This window comes from Pan paniscus, chromosome 5, assembly GCF_029289425.2.
Source record: "Pan paniscus chromosome 5, NHGRI_mPanPan1-v2.0_pri, whole genome shotgun sequence".
Taxonomy (NCBI): Eukaryota; Metazoa; Chordata; class Mammalia; order Primates; family Hominidae; genus Pan; species Pan paniscus.
The window spans coordinates 138,236,781-138,261,938 of NC_073254.2; the positions used below are offsets into that span (position 1 = coordinate 138,236,781).

Sequence of the window (25,158 nt, forward strand, 5' to 3'; positions counted from 1 at the left end):
CTGGATGGATGGCCTGATCTTCATTCCGAAGTAGAATGCAAGTCTTGGGATTTTGATTCAGTTATAACATACCATGGATGAGTCTAAGTTTCTGTTATCAAGGAAGAAATGAGAGGCCTCTCAGGAAAACAGTTAAGCAAGGAGAAGGGAGAAAGTATCAATGGTGTCTAGGTATGGTGTGCCCAGACAAATAGGAAGAAGCACTCTTAATGTCATTTGACATTACACCTGTTCACAGTCAAGTTTCTTACTAAGGAATTAGTAATGTGAGAAGCTTCATTTCTCAGCTAGAGGACTATCTACAACCTTCAGGCACCCTTCAGACTTCCAGCCATACCCTTTGCAAAGCAGCACTCTCCGTTGAAGTCAGATCTAAAAATAGACTGTTTGGTGGAGGGAGGGCGGGGATAGGTACTCCAAGTTTGGTCTTTGAATTAGATCCAAGATGTAAGAAGCAAAGGAAGTAAAAAGGGCTGATGGGCTTACTTTGAAGAATAGCTTGAATTATCTTCCAGATTTACATTAGGAATCCTAATTTTAGCTTACGCCTGTTTCTTACCTCCTATCTTGACTCCTAATTGGTAATCCAAAGAGTTTTCTTTTATTCACCTTTAAGCTCCTACTGTTTCTTTATGCCCTGAGGAATCTACAGACAAATGGGACGTCATATTAAAAGCTGTGCAGCCAGTGATTCTGGGATATATTATGATCAATTTTGGTTCCCAAGGGTTCATCTCACATCAGTGGTTGTCCAAACTAACCTCAAGTCCTGGAAATGTATTGGTAAACTATTACTTGAGTATTATCATTTTACAAGCCACCTGCTATGCCTCAGAGTTAGATACTGTTCAGAGACAGTGATCTTTCAATTCTCAGTGGTTTAATTTCTATCTGTGGGTACATATCCAAGAATAGAACCATTTTTCAAGAAAGACAATTAGTATGGATCATCAGGTTTTTATTTGTTTGTTGTGGGTTTTAAAAACTTATAATATTTTTAAATGGAGCTTTTGAAGGAAGTCTATTTCTATGAATTTTAACACGGACCTTTAGGTTTTGTCATTGGCAGTGCACAGGAGCTGAATCACTAGTGCCACCATTGGCACATGATAAATAAGTGGATAAAATCTTTGGAAAGTTAAAATGTCCCCAATAGAACATGTAAATATAGTAGAAGATGATAAAAATAGAGACCTTAAGTTCTATGGACTAGATCTATATTATGTATGTTTCAGGATTTATTTGTAATAGAATTTCAGTAAATATTTGTTAAGCAGACAATAATGTATGTTCATAAGAGTGTAACAGAAAAAGATCACAGAGCAGAGTCTTTGTTTTCTTAAGTTACTACTATCCAGAAGAAATACACACATGAAACATTAGAAAATATATCAGAAAGGGGCCATAAGAGAAATGCAAATCAAAACCACAATGAGATACCATCTCACATCTCACACCAGTTAGAATGGCAATCATTAAAAAGTCAGGAAACAACAGGTGCTAGTGAGGATGTGGAGAGATAGGAACACTTTTACACTGTTGGTGGGACTGTAGACTAGTTCAACCATTGTGGAAGACAGTGTGGCAATTCCTCAAGGATCTAGAACCTCAAGGATCTAGAATACCATTTGACCCAGCCATCCCACTACTGGGTATATACCCAAAGGATTATAAATCATGCTGCTATAAAGACACATGCTACGTATGTTTATTGCGGCACTATTCACAATAGCAAAGACTTGGAACAAACCCAAATGTCCATCAATGATAGACTGGATTAAGAAAATGTGGCACTTATATACCATGGAATACTATGCAGCCATAAAAAAGGATGAGTTCATGTCCTTTGTAGGGACATGGATGGAGCTGGAAACCATCATTTTGAGCAAACTATCGCAGGGACAGAAAACCAAACACCGCATGTTCTCACTCATAGGTGGGAATTGAACAATGAAAACATTTGGACACAAGATGGGGAACATCACACACTGGGGACTGTCATGGGGTCGGGGGAGGGGGGAGGGATAGCATTAGGAGATATACCTAATGTAAATGACGAGTAATGGGTGCAGCACACTAACATGGCACATGTATACATATGTAACAAAGCTGTAGGTTGTGCACATGTACCCTAGAACTTAAAGTATAATAATAAAAAAATTAAAAATAAATCAAATGTTTTTTAGAAAAGAAAATATATCAGAAAGGATACAATTAAGTTCCCAAATCAAGAGAACAATGCATAAGGACTGTGAGAACTCAGAGGAAAAGTCAGTGTGGGTCAAATTGAGGAAATTTCCCTGGGAAGGCAGGAATCGGGGGAAGTCTTCTAATATTATATTTGTGGGTAAATAACCCCATTCCCTTCCCCTGGGCTCTGAGCAACTTAGAACAGATATCAAATTTATTCTTATACCAAAAGCTACCCTGACAGTTGGTTCCACTCACCAGCCAAGAAGGTAGCAAGCCCTGGAGTAAAATGCCTCAGAGAGGAATAGGCCCAACTTATTTATTACTTTAAATTAGTTGGCAAAATGTAACCAGAGACAAGCAGCATTGCAGTCTCTGAGAGGCTTTTACAATACAGATTCCTGAGCCCCAGCCCAGACCTACTGAGTGAAAATGTCTGGGGTGGAGCCCAGAAAGCAACAGCTTTCAAAGCTCCCAGAGTGGATATCTGTGTAAGAGAATCAAGTTTAAAAACCAGGCTAGACAGAGCTGGGGGAGAATGGCAGAAATCTGATGTAGTCAAGAAGTAAATAAACATTTATATAGTCTTATTGACAACTGAAGCACTGGCTTGTTTTGTGTTACTTTGTTATCTTCATTCCAAAGAAGCTTGGCATTGTCGAATGCCTTCTTTGAGGCCTCTGTATGTGGTTAAGGATAGAGTCATTCTCTGGCACCTCACTGTACTATGGCCTGTGATATCTGTGCTTCCCAACATGTTTGTCACATGACACAGAAGGCTTCACTTGGGATATTAGCTTATTATTTGGCATCTTTTCCTCTCCTGGTTCTTGGCAGGAACCATAATTCAAATTATGTCCTCTCTTATAATTGTGTTAGATATTACTGTGTCCAGCTGGGTCTACCTTATTATTATCTACCTAACTGAAGACAGCACTACCATGCCTGGAGAGGGTGACTATTTAGCTCCTGAAGCTTCCATACTGGGTACAGATACTGCGCTACCCCAACAAAAGGTCCTCTATAAGGACTTTTGTGGTCCAAGCATAGATCGCTTTGTCTGTAAATGCAACAACAAGGGCAGGGAACAACTTGGCCAGCAGCACAAGGGCAAAGCACCTCCGCAAAAACAGAATGCCGGGAAATGAACGAGAGAGGTTCTTAGCTATTATGAGCTTGTCAAAACCTCTGCTGGAAGAGTTGCCAAGTATTCCTCCTGACCTCCAAGACTGAAATAAGGACATGGAAGTAATAGAATTCAAACTTCTGCATTCTCTGGCTCCTAAAGAGTATAATACTACCTATAACTCAAGGACACTGCAGGGAGGAAGGAGGCCACAGACACAAAAACACCATTGATATTCTTATGCTCCAGCCAATGCTACTTCATAGCTAAACCCTCCCTTTACAATGGAATTCTTCTTTTTGTAGCTTTCTTATTATGAAAAATTTCAATCTTATAGAAAAGTAGACAAAACAGTATAATGAAGATCTATGTGGCACTACATCAGCTTCAACAAATTTCAACTCATGGCCAAGCTTATTTTATCCCTACCCTCACCATTTCTCCCTTCCTGTATTGTTTTGAATCCAGTCTCAGATGTTATATCATTTTAATTTGTAACTATTTCAAATGTGTATTTTTAAAAGAACTTAAAAATGACATGACAACAATACCATGATCACATGTAAAATTAACAAGAATTTCAAATATCCTGTCAATGTTCAAATGTCTAATTTTTACATATATGTATACAATTTTTTTATAGTTTTTTTGGGTCAGAATGCAAATACGGTCTGCACATTACAGGTGGTTGATGTTTTTCTTAAGTTCTTTTAACCTATACATTTCTCTTATTTTTATTCATTTTTTTGTTGAAGAAATAATCATTTGGCCTATATGATCAGTGCTTTAATGCACACATATCCCCTGGGGATTTGTTCTAATGCAGGTTTTGAGTCAGAAAGTCTGGGGTGGGCCTGAGATTCTGCATTTTAAAAAGCTCTCAGTCTATCTCAGGCAATGCTTTTGCTGCCATTCGACAGACCAAACTTTGAGTATCCAGCTTATAGCATATCCCACAATCTGGATTTTGCTGACTGAATCTTTCTAGTGTATTTTAACATGTTCCTCTGACCTTTACATTTCCCATATTGGTAGTTGAGTACAAAGACTTGATCAAATTTAGGTGCTTTTTTTTTTTTCTTTTTGGAACCACATAAAACATAATGCTTGGTTGTCTCTTTCTTTGTAATGCTAGTAAGTTGACCTTCAAGGCCTATTTTCACTAATTTATTGGGGGGTATAAAAATATTACCATAAAGACAAATCTCCCCTCATCTACCACCTACAGGTATAGTTCATATAAGAATCCCAGAAAAAAAACTTAATTATTTTCATTTACCAATTTTCAAAATAATAAGTTGGTTTACTAACATCTTCCAATGGTGACCAATTAGGGTTTGGATTTTTAAAAAATATTTCCCTGGTGGTGATTGTTGTTGTTGCTGTTATTTTAAAATTCATTACTAATTCATGGATTTAAACATATTTCTTGCATCTTAATCCATTTCAGTTGTTACCTTCATGTGAAAGACTCTCCAGGTTGGCCTCTGAGTCCTTTTGATACCACCCTAGTAGTCTTTGAGTGCCTCATTGCTATTTTGTGTAAAAAGATATTTCAGGCTTAACTTGTATATTACATTTCCTGACCCAGATCTGCCATCAGCCATTTCTCCAAAGACTATTATTGTTTCTTTTAGTGGAAATGTATTTAATGATGATAATCTGGGTTCTATGGTGCTTGTTGTCCCTAGGTTGGTATAATGGAAACTTTGTAACTACACAAATACATGCTTTAATATTTTCAGTTAGAAATGCTGCATTGCTCATAAAATGCTGCTTTTCTACTGAACTTGATTTCAGAAAAATAATATAAATGAAAATGTTACTGATTTGTTTTATTAAATGTGCCATGCAAACAAAAACATGATTTTTATGGTGAATACTTTATAATAAAAAGCCAGGAGAGACCTCGGAAAAATAACTTAACCTCTTCCACATCCAATTTCATGATCTGAAAAATACTTTTCTCACAGGGCTGTTAATAACAAAGCTATCATTTACCAAGCATTTACTGCGAGCCAGACACTTTACATACACTTTTTTTTCCAGTTAATCCTTATAGCAGTTATTTTCAAGTAAGTGGTGCTTGCCTCATTTTATAAATAGTAGACTTTCCCAAGGTGACACAGCCAGTTATGTGGCAGAGTCAGTACTTTAACAGGTCTCTCTGGCTCCATGCTCTTAACCTAGAGTATAGGGTGGTAATTACATGAGAGAATGAACGTATGGTGCCTCTGGCCCAATGCCTGACAAATGGTGTTCAATGGAAAATAAATGTCAGGTAATAGAAGTGGCCTTGGTGGGTCTGTGCTTGGCATTTGGGTGGGAGATGGGAGAGCAGACGGGGAGAGGAGGCCAGCCAGCTTTCTGCTTTACCAGGCTTCTGGCCCGTTGACACTCCATCTTGCTAATTTCCCATGTTGGTTCTAACCTATGTGTCCACCATGACAGATGCTCTCATGTCAGAGCTCAAGGTCAGCGCTCAAGAGTGCAGGCTGGCACCTTCTGTCATGTTGTCTCTTAAATCTACTCAGCAAGTGGCAGTAGTCCAGAGGCAAGTCTGCCTTGGCCTCTTCCCCTTACATCGTGCATCATTAGCTGCTCCATGGCTCTTTGTTCAAAACAAAATTCACAAAACTGACAGATTCATCTGCTAATGTCAGGAGACATCAAAGCCAATTACAGGAAACTTCCAAAAGGCAAATAGGGTCACTTTTCACAAAATGGGATTAAGAAAAGGAAAATAGTCTTGTCATTAAAAAGGACAAATACATTTTCCCCTCAGCAGGCTCACCCTAGGAAAATAGGGAGATTTATACGAATACATAGTTTCATTATGATTGCTTTGAAAAATTTCAAATCAAAGCATCCACCCCGCATATAGCCAAGCTATCATTAACCATTTTGAGCTAGTGAGCAGTATTTTTCACTGTAGGTGATATCTTCATGATGATGAAAATTTAGGTGTAAAGTGCAAAATTTTGGCACTCATTCAAGATAGCAAATAATCACATACATTGTTTTAAATCACCTGGAAAGGAAACTAGTTGGCTGTTTTTCTTGAAAAAGGGCAATTGAGCAGATTTTAAAGTTCTTACATTGAGTAATTAATTTGTCTCAATCACTATGCTAGGCAATATAGGGTGGGCAAAAACAAAACAAAACAAAAAAGAATGAAAAGAAAAGTGCTGAGGAACTGGGAAGGGGTGGCAGAGAATTTGAGAAGGCTTCATGTGGGAGGTAACATTTAGACTGGATCTTGAAGGATGAGTAGGAGCTTTAATGAGTTGGGTGAGAGGGGAACAAAATGAGAACGAACACAAAGTTTATTCTCTTGGCTTTCTTTCCACCCTTCTGTGCAGTTTCCTCTTTGAAGTCTTGCATGTAGTGTGCAATATGTGTGGAATCATTAATAGTAGAAAGATTGAGGTTCAGAGCCACTAACCCAATTCCTACGTGCCACACAGTAAGAGGCAGCCTGTGGCTAAACTCAGGTCCGTTTGTTACTAAGCCAAAATATCAAAGGGCTGCCTTTTATACTTTTCCTAATCTCACTCTCTGGATCTAATAATAAAAATAAATGAAAGAAGACAAGATAAAATTTATTTATCTTTTCTGTATTTCATCCTTCACTCAGGTTTGCATTATGAAGAGCAACTGATTGCAATCGTTCTCATGAACAATTTAGATTTTCTTTTTTATATAATTAGGACATTAATTTTGTTCACTTTTCATACTAAATGGAATAGTTTTAAACTCTAAATCCTAATACTATATTTTAGCTTTTAAAGTAAGTAATTATATGTCCATCATAAGTCATACTTATTTTCAAATTCACTGATAAGTAAAACAGGCTGGGTGCGGTGGCTCACACCTGTAATCCCAGCACTTTGGGAGGGAGAGGCGGGCAGATCACTTGAGCCCAGGAGTTTGAGACCAGCCTGGGCAACATGACGAAATCCCGACTCTATAAAAATTGGTCAGATATGGTGGCGTGCATCTGTAGTCCCAGCTACTTGGGAGGCTGAGGTGGGATGATTGCTTGATCCTGGGAGGGCAAGGCTGCAGTGAACCAAGATCACACCACTGCACTCCAGCCTGGGTGGCAGAATGGGACCCTGTCTCAAAAACAAAACACACAAAAAGTACTCAAACTTTCCCCTTTGGAGTCCTGGTAAAACATGATATTAAGGCATCACACCGTGAGCCAAAAAGGTGTTTATTCTAGTAAGGATCTTGCCCCCTGTGCAGGAGCATCACTCTTGCTGCAGACTGTGAAATGTGTGTTGAGTTTTGTTCTGGCGTAAAAACACCATGAAGGATGACACCACCCATGAGATCCCTTAATGAAAATGCAGTTCCCAAAATAACGCAGCTTCTTGTCCCCTCAGCTGAATTCATCTAGTGTGCTGTCTTGCAGCACTTTTATTATATACTCAGACTACCACTGGGGTGAACAAGAATACTATGAATCAAGGCTCTTCTGTTTTCCAGTCATTGGCTTGGATGTGGACTGTGTTTCAGCCCTTGGGCAAAACTTTTCATTCCCTCAACATTTATTAGCCACTACCACCCTCACCCCACCCCTTGTGCAACCATTGTTACTATGTCTGGGGCCTCAGCAAGTAGTCGAGCATATGACGATTATTTTTGTAATGAGACTTTTTAAGCCAAAAAATTGATTTAAAGCCTTATTTCACATTTCACAGGAAAAATTCTCTCATAGACTTAGATCAGGCAAGGAGACATCAAATCCCTGATACTGAACTGATGGTGATGGGACACATTCTGATCTCTAAGCTGATTCAGAGCTGAGGACTGGCAACTCCTGGGGAGCACCATGCATATACTAGCACTCCAGTATGACAGGCACCCCTGGAGTTGGCAGTGGGGTGCCCTGCAAGTGAGTTTGGATCAGTAGGTCAGGAAAGATCCGTTAATGAGAAATGCACGACTCATGAGGATAATGTCATAATTACAAATCAGCAAGGCAAAAGAAAATATTGCAATGCTAATGAATATGAAGCCTGGTGCCAAATTGTCATGAGTTCAAATACTGGTTTATTTATGTGATCTTGTGCAAGTTACTTAACTCCTACAGGTCTCATTCTTGTCATCTGTATGTGGAGTTAGTAGTAGTATCTAATATATATAGGGTTTTAATGAGGATAAGATAGCATTTATAAAGCAAGTGGACACTGTCTGACACATAGTAATTATCCTATTAAGTGTTTAACAAATTATAAAACACATTTGATTGGTCATCCTGCAGATGCTTAGCAAAATTAGACATGAATCACATGGCCAAGATTTTTTCCTGTCTATTCTCAAACACTGAAGTTGTTGTAATGCTATCTTACTTCAAATTAGAATGACTTTCATTATGTTTTACACATTTTCCATACTCTACAGTCCTTTAAAGAGAGAGTGAAAACAAAACTCTATATCAATTATAATGATACATGTGTATAAAGACATACGTGTCAGCCAGGCATGGTGGCTCTTGCCTGTAATCCCAGCACTTTGGGAGGCCATGGTGGGCCGATCACAAGGTCAAGAGATCAAGACTATCCTGGCCAACATGGTGAAACCCCATCTCTACTAAAAATACAAAAATTAGCTGGGCATTGTGGCACGTGCCTGTAGTCCCAGCCACTCGGGAGGCTGAGGCAGGAGCATCGCTTGAACCCGGGAGGCGGAGGTTGCAGTGAGCCGAGATTACACCACTGCACTCCAGGCTGGTGACACAGCAAGACTCCATCTACAAAAAAAAAAAAAAAAAAAAAAAAAAGAAGAAAAACAAGAAATATATGTCTTTTACTGCATTGTTTGAAAAATTAGAACCAATTAGAAGTCTATCAGTGGAAGATTGAATAAATTGTGGCATACTCATAAAACATAATAGTAGACATCATTTAAAATAAATGAATTAGCTCTCCATGAAACAACAAGGATGCATTTCTAAAACAAGGATAAGCCATGAAGAAGCCTAGGAGAATATTTACAGCATTTACAGTAAACCTTCACATAAAATTTAAAAACACATGAAAGAAAGTCATATACTATTTTGAATACATGCACACATAGAAATGTGAACAGAAACAGGAGCCTAAAAGATACACAACAAAATCAAGATGATAAGGCTGGCGTGGTGGCTCATGCCTGTAAGTCCCAGCATTTTGGAAGGCCAAGGCGGGTGGATTCTTTGAGCCCAGGAGTTCAAGACCACCTGGGCAACATGGCAAAACCCCATCTCTACAAAGAAATGCAAAAATTAGCTGGGCTTGCTACTCAAGAGGCTGAAGCAGGAGGATCACTTGAGCCCAGGAAGTCAGGGCTTCAGTGAGCCATGGTCATGCCACTGCACTCCAATCTGGGAGACAGAGAGAGACCCTGTCTGAAACAAGCAAACAAACAAAAACACCCCCCACAAACAAAAACAACAACAAAAAAAACAATATCAAGATGATCATTCGAGGAAGGAGGGATGGAAATGGAATCTGGCAGGGACAGAGAGGGGGCTTTTATTTCATCTGTAAAATTTTCTTTCTCAAAAAATAAAGATCTGAGAAAAACACAGCAAACTGTTAACATTTATTAAATCAGGGAGGAGGACAGATTATTCTCTAATCTTTTTACTTATATTTTAACATATTGATAATAAAAATAGTAAACAGAATGCACTTAATTGCCAAACCGTAATTCTAAAGTTTCCATCCATGGGTTTTATTACTTCTCCCAGTTAATTTAAAAACAGGTGGGGTGGATTTCACAACATTAGCATATTACCAGCTGTACTGGTGTTTCTTATAGATGGCCCTGTTTCATGAGGTTTGGGTAGTGCTGGCACGGGGACTCTAAGGAATGTATTTTCATTATTCTAGAAAGAGTTTTAATGGTCTGTTGTAGATCAGCATTAATGGGAGTCATGTAGATAAATCCCCAAGCAGGCTTTTCAACGGTTGCATTTTTTGCTTAGCCAAAAATAAAAAAGCCTTCCTCTTGCCCTCCTGAATAATTCTGCTAAGCAAGCATGTTGTCTATTTTCAGGTACTTCAAATGAAACAATATGGAAGCATTTATTTAGGGTGTTTTGCGCTGCAAACTTCAGCAGAATGGCAAGGCAACTAATCATTCCTTTGAATCTATGTAATGAAGAACACTTTGAATATGTTATTGATTGATGGAACAAACAGCACCATAGCCCATTTTTTCAGTGCTATGTATTGAGATGTGGCTGGTGTGCTCTGAGTCTGGCAATTCTGTGTTCACTGCGTAAATTAACTGGGACAAGGGTCTGTGACTTTAGAATTGCAGTGTGAAGGTTAAATATGCCATTGACCTTTTTATGTCCAAGGTACAGTGTATTATGTGTAAAATGTTCACCAAATTAATTTTGTCACACGTTGTCTACATTCTAAGTAGAAAACAATTCTCATAGGCTGAAACATGAATGTTTCTAATAGATATATTTTCAGTGCCTCAATTGCAATGGGATTTAACATTGCTGAGATTATTAAACATGAAATTTATTTATACATTTATGTTATTTATTGACTGCCTGACATGCACCGTGGGATCTGGGAATAAAGTGACTACCAAGACAATTCTGCTCTCTCCAAATTGTTAATAATCTAATGTGTAATAGAGTGAAGAAAGTAGGTAATTATAAGACAGGAGGATAAGCACCATGTATAAATAAAGGGTGTTGACTGGGCATAGTGGCTTACGCCTGTAATCCCAGCACTTTGGGAGGATGAGGCAGGCGGATCACAAGGTCAGGAGATTGAGACCAGCCTGACCAAATGGAGAAACCCCGTCTCCACTAAAAATACAAAATTAGCAGGGCGTGGTGGTGCATGCCTGTAATCCCAGCTACACAGGAGCCTGAGGCAGGAGAATCGCTTGAACCCAGGAGGTGGAGGTTGTGGTGAGCCAAGATCGTGCCATTGCACTCCAGCCTGGGTGACAAGAGTGAAACTCCATCTCAAAAAAAAAAGGTGTTAAGGAAGCACACAGCAGGAAAACCTAGCCCAGTCTAGGGTGCTAAGAGTATCAAGGAAGGCTTCCTGGTAGAAGTGTGTATGCTGAGACTTCATTTGGAGACAGAAGGAAGAATAGTCCAAGCAGAGGAAACAGCACATGGAAAGGCCCAGAGACAAGAGAAAGCGTACTTTGGGCCAAATGTTCAGGTCATTTCTTTGGTATGAAGAGTCTTCACCACTCTGTGGTTGTATCTCTTTGGGATTCTTAGCTCGAGTCACCATGAGAATGGCCATTGAAAATTAATCATCTAAAAGTCCTAGTTTTGATCCTCAGTGCAATGCACAGGCCCCCACCCAAGACCAGTTAAATCAGAATCTCTAGAGGGGAGGCTGGTCCCAGGCATTAGGACTTTTCTGGTTTTTTTTTTTTTTAGACGGAGTCTCACTCTGTTGCCAGGCTGGAGTGCAGTGGCACCATCTCGGCTCACTGCAACCTCTGCCTCCTGGGTTCAAGTGATTCTCCTGCCTCAACCTCCTGAGTAGCTGGAACTATAGGTGTGCACCACCACACTCAGCTAATTTGTGTATTTTTAGTAGAGACAGAGTTTCACCACGTTGGCCAGGATGATCTCGATCTCTTGACCTCGTGATCTGCCTGCCTCAGCCTCCCAAAGTGCTGGGATTACAGGCGTGAGCCACCGAGCCCAGCCAGGACTTTTTAGAAGCTCTCCAGATGATGTGAATATGCAGTCAGGTTGAGAATCACTGATTGACAAGACAAATCCTGACGAATGTGTTGATTGTCAAACATGTAAGGCAAGTCAGAGAGGCAGAAGAGCTGTTCAAAGACTGCCAAAATGATCTGGCGGTGAAGAACTGACCTTGGGGATCACATCTGCCAGCCTTCTCCTGTGCAAAACCATGAAAAGAGTGACTCATATTCTAGCACTGGCTCTTGACATACTCAGACAGTATTTCAGTTTTTTTTTGTTTTCGATTCATTGATTCATTCACTCCAAAACACTTAGCTAACCCTTGCTATATGTCAGTATGCTAGAGGCTATGGATAAGTATATGAGTAAGACATTAACTCTACCTTTGGATAAAAGCACCCAGTCTAGTGAAGAGTCAGTAATCACAATCCTATGAAAGGATTAATCAGAGATGGATGTGCATTACCCAGTTGGGGAAAGGGCTTAGCCAAAAGACCAGAGAAGGGCTACATTTTGAAAAATGAATAGGAGTTTGCAAGATGGGGAGCGCAGTTCCCTGAGACAGAAAGACTTTGTGCATGCTTGAAGGCTTGAAGGCTATGAGAAGTGTGGCTTGGAAAAGTAGGCTGGCAAACTGATTTGACCACCAAAGGTCAAGAGACCCTTCTCTCCTATTGTCAACTGGCCACAACTCATGCTTTGACAGTCTGTATGTAACTGAAAGCTTTGTGCTCACAAGTCTTCATAGGGTTGGAAAGACCACCTCATTATCATGGTCATTGGAATACAGCTAAGAGCAGAAATAAGTAGCTCTGATTCTGAGAGTGGTCCAAATACAGCTGAGGATCCAATGTTCTTCTGAGGCTTTAAGGACCAGCTGAAGTACATCTCTAGTACTAAAGATGTGTGTCACTGTTTAGGCAGCCTCTAAGATGGCCTCCAAGGATCTCTGCCTCCTGGTATTCACTCCCTTATGAAATTCTCTCCCCTTGAATGTGGGCTGGACTTATTGACCCTTTATTAAATAATACAGTAGGGTAGAAGTGTCACTTTTGAGATTCGGTTATAAAAACCTTATCTTCCATCTTTGGTGTTCTCTCTCTCTCTCTCTCTCTCTCTCATTGTTCGTCCTGGGATAAAACAAATGCCATGTTTTGAGGCAGTACTGTACAAAGGTCCTTGGGGTAAGGGACCAACGCCCACCCACAGCCATGTGAGTGAGCTTGGAAGCAGGTCCCTCCCCAGTCATTTCTTCAGATGACACTGCATTCCCGGTTGACAACTGGCTGCAACTTACTAGGAGAACTTGAGCTGTAGGCACTCAGTTAAGCTCTAACCTGGTTCTTGACCCACAGAAACTGCGAGATAATCAGTATTTCTTGTTTTAAACAGCTCTGTCTCTGGATATCTTGTTACACAGCCATAAATATGGTATATAGTCACCATTCACTAAGTTTCTGTACATCTACATCCTCTATGAAGACCCCACAGGTTGGCTACAGAGAATTATTATTGTTCCTGATCATGATTGCCCTGCCTTGAGAAATAAGGTTTATCTCAGGCCTGAAATATATGTAAAAATAAGAATGAATAACTAAGAGATTCAAAGTCTGTTCTTATGCTACCAGTTTAAAATGCAAGATGGTGAAGATTATAGTTGTTGGCAGTATTAAAAGTGTTGTCAAATGGCACTCTTTTTCATCTGAGAGTGATGCCCCAACTTGCTGTCTCTTCCCATCACCCACAAACCACTAGAGTGCATGCAACATTCAAAGCTGATCAGGAACTCAGTATAGCATCTCAGAGTCTTACTACAGATCTGCTGCCAAGCACAGGCCTTTTTCTGTTTGGTTCTTTCATTTTTATCTATTTTATCACAATCCTGAAATTTAGGATGATTTGGAATGTTGTGTTTATGCAGCCTTTCTGGTACACCTTTCCTTTTATTTTCATATGATGTAATTATGTTATCCTTCATTTATTCACACACAAAAGATGTTTTGCATGTTAAGCTTATAACCTGCCCAGTCTTACTCTGGCATAGAAAGTAACTTGAAAAGCCAAAATCTGCAATAAAGTTAATTTGCTAAATAAAAACATGTGGGTATCTGATACGTTGAGTTATTTGTTTAAATATTTGGTAAACTTTAGGTTAAAAATATATAATGTTGCAACATATTAGAATTCTTCTAAATGTACAATTTATTCTATTTCAGGAACCTAACCCATTTCTTCTTAACTTTGTAACACAGGAGAAGAAAACCTCCTGGCAATTTTACGACGAAGATGGTGGAAGTACATGATTTTGGGACTCATAGACCTGGAAGCAAATTATCTGGTGGTCAAGGCTTACCAATACACAACTCTGACCAGTATCCAGGTACCAATGGTTCTTCTTCCCTTCTCAACTTCCTCTATCCAGATGTAGTTTACTTTCAGTTTAGTCCTTGAAAATCTCTATACTACAAGTTACTATCTGTATACTATACTATAGTATACAGACTGCAGTATACAGATTCTGTATACTATAAGTCTATGAGTTTTGCAACAAGAGGGAAACTGGTTATATAAAAATTATCTTGAACTTTATTTATATGTCTTAATAATTTGTTAAATTTAAGTGTAATTGGACATATTTTTTCTCTTTGTTTTGAATATATTGCAATTACTATTGACAATGTAAAAAAAATTTGTGGCTTTGAATGCTGTCAACTAATCTTATGTTAGCAGGAGAATTATTAATAAATGTAAAAACAAATCAATTTTAATCACAACTTATAACTTTTTAGAATGTTAATAGACTTTGATTAAATAATCAAATTGCTTAATAATCTTTTCTTTTAGCTTTTTTAATATGTAGAATTTGCAACCTGAAGGGACAGGATTTTTCCTAAAGGGACAAGGAGTCAATTCTTAAAATGTGTTATGCATGAAGATAGCTACTATGTTTTTCTCCCCCTTCTTCCCTCTCCTTCTCTTTCTCACATGAACACACACACACACACACACACACAATTGCAAGTTTACCTTCGCTTTTCACAATTTTTGACAGACATATATATTCCTCATTACACTGTAAATGATAAACTTAACTATTTTTGTTTCATCTTCACTTCTTTTTATATGATAATATTATTAATTCCATACCATTGCAAAGCTCTAGGGTAAAACACAAAACAAAACATTGTTCTCATACTAGATTTAATTTAGCTTTGATACTTCCTGCCATCTTGTCTATTTGCTTACGAACAATAATGACAAAAATGGAGAAACAAGCAGCAAAGCACTTGAAAAAATTAGATGAAATACCGTGGGTGGGAAACTATCTACACCTGACTTAGTTTTCCTACCATCTGATTTTCATATGAACTTCAAAGATAGCTTGAAATGAAAGTAATTAATGGTAGCATTTTTCCAGGACCACCTCCATATGCACGTTGTGTTCCAAGAGCTTTTGTGGGATCAGATTCCTAGTAAGGTGCATATTGAAGAAAATAGATAACTGATAAGGGAGACCTGAGCCTGCCCGGTCACTTTAATCCTTAGCATCCTGTGACTTTTAGACTGATGTTGGAAGAGATACAAGGCAATAGCCAGATGCCTCATGAGACTCCAGAAGGAGTGCATTCTGCTTCTTGGCACTTGCCTTTTTAAAAAGTTCCTTGTATGAAATCCTTTCTCTCCCTTTTAGAACTTTCTTTTCTCCAGTTTTTAGAGCCCTGCTCTCCCTAAAGTTGGCCTTCTTGTTTCTTTTTCATCCTCTCCAAGATGAAAAAGAGACACAAAATGCCTCCATGCACAATATATAACATTTCTTTATGTTAAAAAATATATTGGGGGATACTCATACTCTCTATTCTCTATACATTGTCAATGCTATTAGGACATTTTTAAGGACCTTGAAAGCAAGAACTATGACTTTTTTAAAGTTAATTTATAAATCTACCTGGTACAGCATCATGCATAAATTAGCATTTAGACATAAACACACCAATTATAAATATGATTAAGCCATCACCTAGGACTCCCCCAGTTACATTTTCTTTATTTTGCGTAAGACCTCATGAATTCTAAGAAAACACACACACACACACACACACACACACACACACACAAAATGGTTGCAAATTCCAGAGGGAGAATAATTCAGTGCATAACTTTTTTTTTCCTTTGTCTCACTTTGTTACCCAGGCTGGAGTGCAGTGGCAGAAACATGCCTTACTGCTGCCTCAACTTCCTGGGCTAAAGCGATCCTCTGGCCTCAGCCCCCACAAGTAGCTGGGACTACAGGCACATGCCACCACGCCTGGCTAATTTTTGTAGTTTTTCTAGAGATGGGATTTCCCCATGTTGCCCAGGCTGGTCTTGAACTCCTGGGCTCAAGAGATCCGCCCACCTCAGCCTCCTAAAGTGCTGGGATTACAGGCAGGAGCCACACGCCCAGCCTGTATGTCTTCTTTAACAGCGATAGTTATAATGTCCTTCATATTCACCTCTCCATACAATAAAGCTTTAAAATGGAAAAACCTTCTAGATACGTCATAGTTGCACCAGTAATTTGGTATGCTGTGTGCAGATGAAATGAGTTTCATGAAATTGGTGAATTTACCACAAATGTAATTTTGAAGTCTTATTGTATATTTCTATGATAAATACTAATACACTGAAAAAAATTATGGAAATAAAAATTATTGGCAGTGTTCTCTTTATGTATATCAACATTCATTATTCAGTGCAGTCTGAAGTTGTCACTAGAAAAAAACATTGTTTCTTTCCTTCCACCTCCCCTCTTCCTTTCTCATCTTAGAAATGGTATAAGAATATTTCCCACTACAGATGACCCATAAACACCTATGTTTCTCTCTCTTAAACACACACACAATTTGCTACATTTTTAAAGTTAATACCCTGCTCAAGGTGTTTCTATTACTTGGAATATCCTTTTCGTCTCCATCCCCTACCTAATGAAGTCCTATTTATTTCAAGGTCCTCTGTACCTTAGGATGCTTTCAAATTATGAATAACGGAAAGCCCAGCAGAAACTGTCTTTTGATAAGCCGGGCATACAGTTGTGCACCTCTGTAGTCCCAGCTGCCCAACTACTGGGGAGGCTGGGGCCAGAGGATTGCTTGAGGCCAAGAATTCAAGGTAGTCCTGGGTGATATAGCAAGATCCCATCTCTAAAATAATAATAATAATAATAATAATGGGAATTTATTGATTCTCATAACTGGAACATCTAGAAAAAGGATGATCTTCAGGATAGTTGGCCAAATGTCTTAATAATGTCATCAGGGACTCATTTTTGTTTTTCGTTTTTCCCATCTTTCCCCTCTACTGTCCCTTCTGCTAGATTTATGTTAAAGCAGGCTCCTCTCATGGTCATGAGATGGTTTTTAGCGCAAATTGGGAGTACATGTCCTTCTTCTTTCATGTCCAATGAGAGACAGAAAAGATGCTTGCCCACAACCATTGAATAAAAGTCTAGCACTGTATTCTGATTAGGCCACACTAATGGCCAAGGGGAATGCTGTGAGTTAATTGGCTTAGACCTGAAGTATCTGAATCAATAGAAGAGGAGATTTCTCTCACTGATTTAGCTGAACATTTCTCAATAGAAGTACTGCTGGCATTTTGAGTGAACAGTACCCACTGATAGAGTCAGGGTGGGATCAACGCCAGCCAGTCACATATCTGTCACCCATTAAGGGAGAGGTGAGACAGATGGATGCAGGAGGAAAAACCACAATGTCTCTACACCCAGTGTAGCTCCCATCTCCCATCAACAAACCCCACAAGGAGAATAAGTCTCTCTCTCTCTCGTCTCCCGAGGTGCTTTGCTTTTTAGCTCTATTTGCAGTCTTTTACCTGAGAAGGATGTTTGCATATTCCCATCTACTCCACCAAACTGTGAGCTCTTTCATAGCAAGGATAATCTCTTGTTCACCTTTGAATCTCTAGTACCTAGAGGAAACCCCAGCACATACTAGATACTAAATACATGTTTGAAGAAGTTAATTGTATACATTGATTTCCAGTATTTTGGTGCACAGGAGCTCCCAGTGGTCCTTTATCTATATTTAGAGGCCCCCAGAATGTTCATAGAGGTAGGATGGGGAAAGGGAGGGAGGAATGTTGGCTTCACACCAAAACTGGACCCATTAGCCCAGAGTCAAAATGTATTAATGGACCTAAGGGGGAAATGAGGAGTGACTTTCCTGTTTGGAACCATAGTTGGCTTTTTTTTTCTGTTAAGCATTGAAAAAATTACAACAAATTGTTTCCTAAGTTCAGTGAGTTTTTTTTTAAGTTTTTTCAAGTATGTTTTGCCTGTGAACAGTGACAATTTATTCTTAATAGCTGGTCCCCTGATCCTCAGGTATTTAGTTCAAACCTATGTTCTATACCTGCCACTATATCCATCCTGCCATCTTTCTCAAGTTAGCCATTTGACACCCTATTTAATGCTGCATTCTATGAAAAAGTTTATTTTAATTCTGTAGTAAGAAAAATAATTTCAGTGAAATATCAATTAGTCCTCACTGTAATTTACTGAGCAAGGAACAGGGAAGTAAAAAGGCAAGTTGAATCTAACAGTTCTAGAACCATTTTTCCACCTATAACAAATAAATCTATTAAATAATAAGTGATCAGAACAGAAGGCATTTCCTCTGTGAGCCATGTTTATAGTGCTGTTTAGTAATTTAGTTCTGTTTACTCACTACAGATTGATGGAACTGACAAGTACCTACTACAATTTTCCCTTGTTTCTATAAATATTAATTGAACACATAGTATGTGTTTTACTCATATTAATCCATAAAGAAGACACATTTATTTAGCTTCTGAGAAATGCAATAGTTACTGCAGGTGATATAAAGAGAAATGAATCAGCCTTGCCCTACAGGAGCTTATGAACTTCTAAAGGGGATAAGAGGCACAGCTTAATGATAGTAACACCAAGTGTGGCAAGAGAGCAGACACCTAAGTGCTATGATTTTCAAAGGAGGCAGAGATGATAGTTGAAGAAAAGTCAAGAAAGTGTCCATTCAGATGGGTCTATGAGGTTGGATAAAAAGTGGAGAGGATAAAATGTGGGTATAACTTTGCATATGAAACAAACCTCATAACAGAAGCCTGGAGTCCCAAAACTCAAGGAATATGATTGGAGAGCAATTATTTTCATCTGATTAATACAGTCACTTCAAAAGTAATTACTGAATACTTCGTGTTCAAGACACTGTATTAGGTGGTAAATGTATATGTAAGCAAAAATAAATACTGTACATATTCTCACAGAACTTCCAGTCAAGTGGGAAAGGCAGCTTTTAATCAAATAACCAAACGAATGAAGACATAATCAAGAATAAACATTCTGAAGGAAATCAACACAGTTCTATGGGAACGTTTGTCAAAGCAATCTAACCCAAAATGGAAGGTTGGGAAAGATTTTCCTGAAGAACTGATGGTGGAACTGAGTAGATTAGTTGGAAGGGAAAGAGATTCAGGCTAAGCAGACAGCGTGTTCAAGGCCCTATGTTGGGATGGACCATGGCAAGGATGAGGTTCCGAGCAGGGTCGTGTCTGGGCAAGGACACCAAAGAGAAGAGTGGCACAAGATGGCGAGACAAAGAGGCAGGGATCAGCCCCCACAGGTCTGGGTGGCCATTTCAAGTGTTTGGGTCTTTAGGCTAGTACCACCAGAAGCCACTGCAAAATTTTTAATCTGCAAGGTAATGTGACACATTTGAGTTTCAAAGACCATTGTGGCTGGTATGTGAACAGATTGAAGCAATAGGTACTCTAAAGGGAATAGAGGAAGTGAGAGCCAAGAGTTAAGCTGGGCCATATTGTAGAAGGTCTTCAATGCCAGAATGACTTAATGTTGTAGGTAAAAGAAAACCTGAATTTTTCTTAGGAAACAAATGATAGGATGTGACCCAAGCACATTTGTTTTAATAAGAGAGATTTCATTAATAATTGGCAGAGCACCAAATGCTCTTGTTTTCAGATTCTCTCAAAAACAGAGATGTAAACAAAAAGGCATAAAGAGTCACTCCTTGCTCTATCCTCTTGCCCTTTCAGTTTCTGCACCACACTTATGGTTAAATGTCACAAACAATTGATATATGAAGCTTGAGAGGAAAATGTATATATATTGCTGCAATTTCTTGTGAATCTATAATCACTGTAAAAATATTGTTGCAATTTCATGTGAATCTATAATCATTGTAAAAATATAAGATCCTTTGAACCCTTCACATAGCTTTCCCCAATGGTGACATATTCTATTATTTTAGAATAATGACAGATCCAGGATATTGACTGCAGACCTTATGCAGTTTTCATACATTTTTACTTTCATGTGTGTGTGTGTGTGTGTGTGTGTGTGTGTCTGTGTAGTTCTATGCACTTTGGTCTCATGTATAGATTCATGTAACCACCACTACAATCGGGTACAGAATTATCCCATCACCACAAAGGAAATCCCTTGGAGCTACCCCTGTGAAGCCCATCACCTTCATCTCTGTCACTGGCAACCACTAATCTGTTCTTCATCTATACAATTCTGTCAGCTAGAGAATGCTATATAAAAATTGAATTTTACAGTATTTAACATTTTGAGATTGGCTTTTTTCACTAAGCATAATGTCCTTAAGTCCCTCTAAATTGTTTCATGTATCAATAGTTTGTTCTTTTTTATTGTTGAGTAGTATCCCATGGTATGAATAAACCAGAATTTGTTTAACTATTTACCTGTTGAAAGACATTTGTGTTGTGTCCACCTTTAGGCTTTTATAAGTAAAGCTGCTGTGAACATTCATGTGCAGGTTTTTGCGTTAATAAAGTATTCATTTCTCTGGGATAAATGTGCAAAAGTGCAATAGCTGGGTCATATGGTAAGTGCATATTTACTTTTAGAAGCTGTCAAGCTAATTCCCATAGTAGCTGTACCATTTTACATTCCTACCAGCAATGTATGAGACATCTATTGGTTCTCCATCCTCACCAGCATTTGGTGTTACCATTAATTTTTATTTTTGGCAACCTAAAAGCCATGTAGTAATATTTCATTGTGGTTTTAATTTATATTTACAGAATGGCTAGTAATGTTGAATATCTTTTGAGAAAAATATTTTTAACTTTTGCTTTATAATCTGAAGCTAAAAAAAGTTAACACTGGCAAAAATGATAATATTTATGCAGGAAAACGATGATGAAAGAAAGATATTGAAGTGGAGAAACCTAGCTGTTTTCCTTATTAGAAAGTAAAAAGAGAGGTGGTAGCATTATCATGTTGGATTTATAAGGATTTTATTCTAAAGATGCATTTGTAGGCTTGTGTATCTTGACTTGCGGAGAATGAATAGATTGTGCTGAGAGATTAGCAATGACATTTGGACACATTTTCAAAGCTATGCTATTTTTATAACTGTGCTATATGAACCATTACAGTAGAAATACTAGCTGTATGACTTCTTATCCAAAGATTATTCATCTTTTTTCAGGCATACAGACTAAAATGCAAACAGATTAAACTAGCGTTTCTGTGAAATAAGAAGAAAGTGTATCTCTTCAAACACGATAGTTTGGTAATTAAAATTCATTCACATTGGGAACAATTTCCCAAACACTTGCTAACCATGCTGAGGGGTCTGAGCCTCTGACATCATATCCCCTCTTTCACACAGTGCATATTTCACAGCTCTTCAGATTCTTTAAGCAGTTTCCATCAGGAGTGAAGGACAAGGAGGTAATCCTTCCAACACTGATTATTTTATTTTCTGCACCACTCCTCTGACGTGGGCATGTTAGTAGAGATTAATACAAAACAAATGCCACCCTCCCTAATGTGCAGTGTGATATCCAACCTTAAGACTAATTCCACAGGGTGTATAAAACATATGCATGCAACAGTTAGTCTCATCACTTTATGTAACTCTCAGACCTTTCTGGATTCACTCTTAATTAATTTCTGTAGGCTAAGTTGTATCAAATACAGAGAAAGGCCAAGTTGTTTATACTTTTTCATATGTCTAGAGTCTCAAGTTTAAGCCATATGAGTAGATTTGGCATACGTATTACTTTATTGATTAAGAAATGCCCTAGACAAGGCACGGTGGCTCATGCCTGCAATCCCAGCACTTTGGGAGGCTCAGACAGGAGGATTGCTTGAGCCCAGGAGTTTGGGGAAAGCCTGGGCAACATAGCAGGACCCCAATTCTACAAAAAGAAATGCCTTAGCTAAATGCTAGGGATACAACCCCTGATCAGACCTGAGCCCTGCTATGAGGCAACCGACAGCTACGTTAACACTTAGAATACAATACAGTAAGCGTGATGATAAAAGTCTGCAACCAGCTCCATGGAGACACAGGAGAAACAGCTCCCACCCTTAGGTTTCGTTTAAGTGTGGTCCCATAGTCAAGAAGTATGACAAATGACAGAAAGTCACTAAGCAGACTTCTAAAATTTGTAGCCAACTTAAATGTTGACCTCTGTGGATGAGCCAGAGAGAAAGCTTGCCTATTTACGTTAGAAACGGGTCCCAGGAGCCAGGGTTTACGACTAAAGCTCAGCTCTTAAGGCTATATTTTCTTCTTTATCCTTGCTATTTTTACCTGTCCCTGATGCAGGACTATGGAAGTTTAATGACTATTCAAACGATATTCTTAAAGTACATTAAAAGGCAAAGCTTTTAAAACCAAAGTGCTTGCCCCCAAAGGGAACATGATATTCCAAATCTCTTTCAGAGTTCTTAGATCCAGACTTCCTATTGCCATGATTGTGAAAATGACTTAAATATGTAGCACTTCAAATCTAACTATTTGGTTGGGTGCTGCACAGTTTTCTGTCAGGCTTTTGTCCTGATATGGGGCATAAACACCTGCATATCATCAGAGGAACACAGAAGAGCTATTGTCAATCTCTCTTTAGTTCCATTACCATACCCATTCCTACACCATCTTTAAATGCATTCTCCACGACTGCCTACCACAGAAGGTGATGCAGGACAGGTGAGCCCCAAAGTGGGGCTTAGCCCACAGAGTTCTTGGCTTTGCCTAGGAAAGAATTCAAGGGCAAGCCAGAGGTAGAAGAAAATGGCTTTATTGAAGCAGCAATGTTACAGCTCTGGCAGTGTTACAGCTCTCTGACTGTTCCTGTAGAGTGGGGCTACCCCATAGGCAGAGATCAGAAGCTTAGGGCAATTTTGCAGTCATATTGATACTCATTTTAAATTACATGCAGATTAAGGGGTGATTTATGCAGAAATTTCTAGGGAAGGGCTAGTAACTTTGGCAAAGCCATTGGAAAGCAAGGGACGTATCTCTCACCCTTTCCTTCAACTACATTCTGTAACAGCCGTGTTTGCAAGATTGGAAAACATGTATTTGATCCTGTCTGAGCTCTTTATTCATTTCTTCATCTTCAGTTTTCTTATAGTAACTGTCACTTTCTACTCTATATGATAATTGTTTATTTGTGTATTTTCTCTTTCAAGTTTGTAAAAATCTTTGAAAGTGGGACTTGTGTACTTGGAACTTAATAAGCCCTGAATCAATTCCTAATGTTTGAATAAATGCAGAAACAATTCATCTTTGTTTCCTTCACAGTATCGTGTATGTGATAGATGCTAAAAATATATCAAACATTTGAAAATAAGTCAATGAATGAAAGGATGAATTTCTAAAGGCCAGCTATTGGGCAAGGCAACACAAGTGACCTCTAGTAGTTTTATCACTAGTAAGTGCATTTATTCACACAGGACACAGGTATGGAACACTAAACACCTTTTCAGTATTCTGCTACGGTCTGGAAATATAAAGATAACTAAAAAAGATCCCCTCTCCAAAGAAGCTTTAAGTATTATAGACATAGAATGGATGCAGGTTCATTCATGCTACACTTGGATGTCCAAAGAAACTGTACTTTCTTTATATTCTATAATAGATCTAATCTTTATAGTGAACCTTCTTCCAAACACCCTCCACCTGGCTAAGTAGCAGTAGGTGGAGGGAAAAGACTGACTAAATGTAAAACTTGCCAATCCCTTCTAGTTTAAAAACTCTCTTTGGATAACTCAGTTGCTTTTGGAGAAATGCTCAGCCTCTCAGACATCACAACCCCCTCACTCATTTCTGAGATGATCTGTGGATTTCTAGTAGGTTTGTGTGACCTTGTGGCCTGATGTTGGTCCTGTGCCTAATGTCCCTAGGGGCAGCTGGCTAGTAGTTGGATGTGCACCTGCTGTGCTGGACATGGAGCTACTGTCTGGCGTTCTGCTGGCCTCTGCTGCTCTCTCCTCCCAGCAGTTGTCTCTCTCTTCTTGTGGACTGCTCCCACCTGCGCTTGATTCTCACTGATAAAGTGAACCTCCAGATGTGAATGCATTTGGTTTCCAACCTTTGTGATTCCTGCAACATAGACTGTTCCCCACCTCCCAGCCGGCACCCCTTCTCAGGCAGGGTACACAGATGTCTAAACATCTTCCAGCAACACAGGAGCTGAGGATAATTCCAGGAGCTTTAGTGCTCTGCTAAGCACACATCACTCAAGTTGTTCTCTGATGTGGCTTCCTCAGCTTGGTGTGGGGCTTGTGCCTCCCAAAAAACCTGGTGCTTTTTTTTGGTTTGCCTTCAAACTATCTAGCATTCTCTCTATCCTCTGGGACTTCAGAGAGGGCACATCTTGGGCACATACGACTTAACACTTCTTTCTCCCTTGTCAGTCTCCTTTCCTCTTTGCACAATCAGTGGATGGGAGGGAGGGACAAGCTCTCCCTCCCTCTTTCTCTCTAGTATGGACTTCCTTGTCTCCCTTCCTCATCTCCCATCCTCCTTCCAGGGATACCGGGCCTGGTTCAACCTCTAGAGAGAAGAGGCAACCTTTCACTTTCTGGAAGAAACTCTGATATGGTTGGCAGTATGGATTATTGATATGTTGGAAGGAGAATTTCAGAATTTAGAATCCCTTATTTCTCCAGGACCCTGATTTCCAAGATGCTTCCTTGCTAAAGAAGTCAAGAAAGTCAGCTTTGGGTTTTAAAGCTGATCACTGACCTCTCTGTTCTATAAAGGACTGGCCCTCTTTTTCTTCATGGCTCAGTTTTACAGGTAGATGGCTGTATGGAGCACGATTTAAC

General features: G+C 39.0%; 1 protein-coding gene across 1 annotated transcript in view; it reads left to right on the forward strand.

The window, feature by feature from the left end:
- The window catches only part of SLC35F1 (solute carrier family 35 member F1), a 409,574-nt gene that overhangs the window by 313,039 nt on the left and 71,377 nt on the right, over nucleotides 1-25,158 (forward strand). Inside the window, exon 3 of the mRNA XM_063605436.1 lies at nucleotides 14,267-14,394. Within this exon, the coding sequence (XP_063461506.1) occupies nucleotides 14,267-14,394 (128 nt within the window). The remainder of the gene's footprint in view (nucleotides 1-14,266; nucleotides 14,395-25,158) is intronic.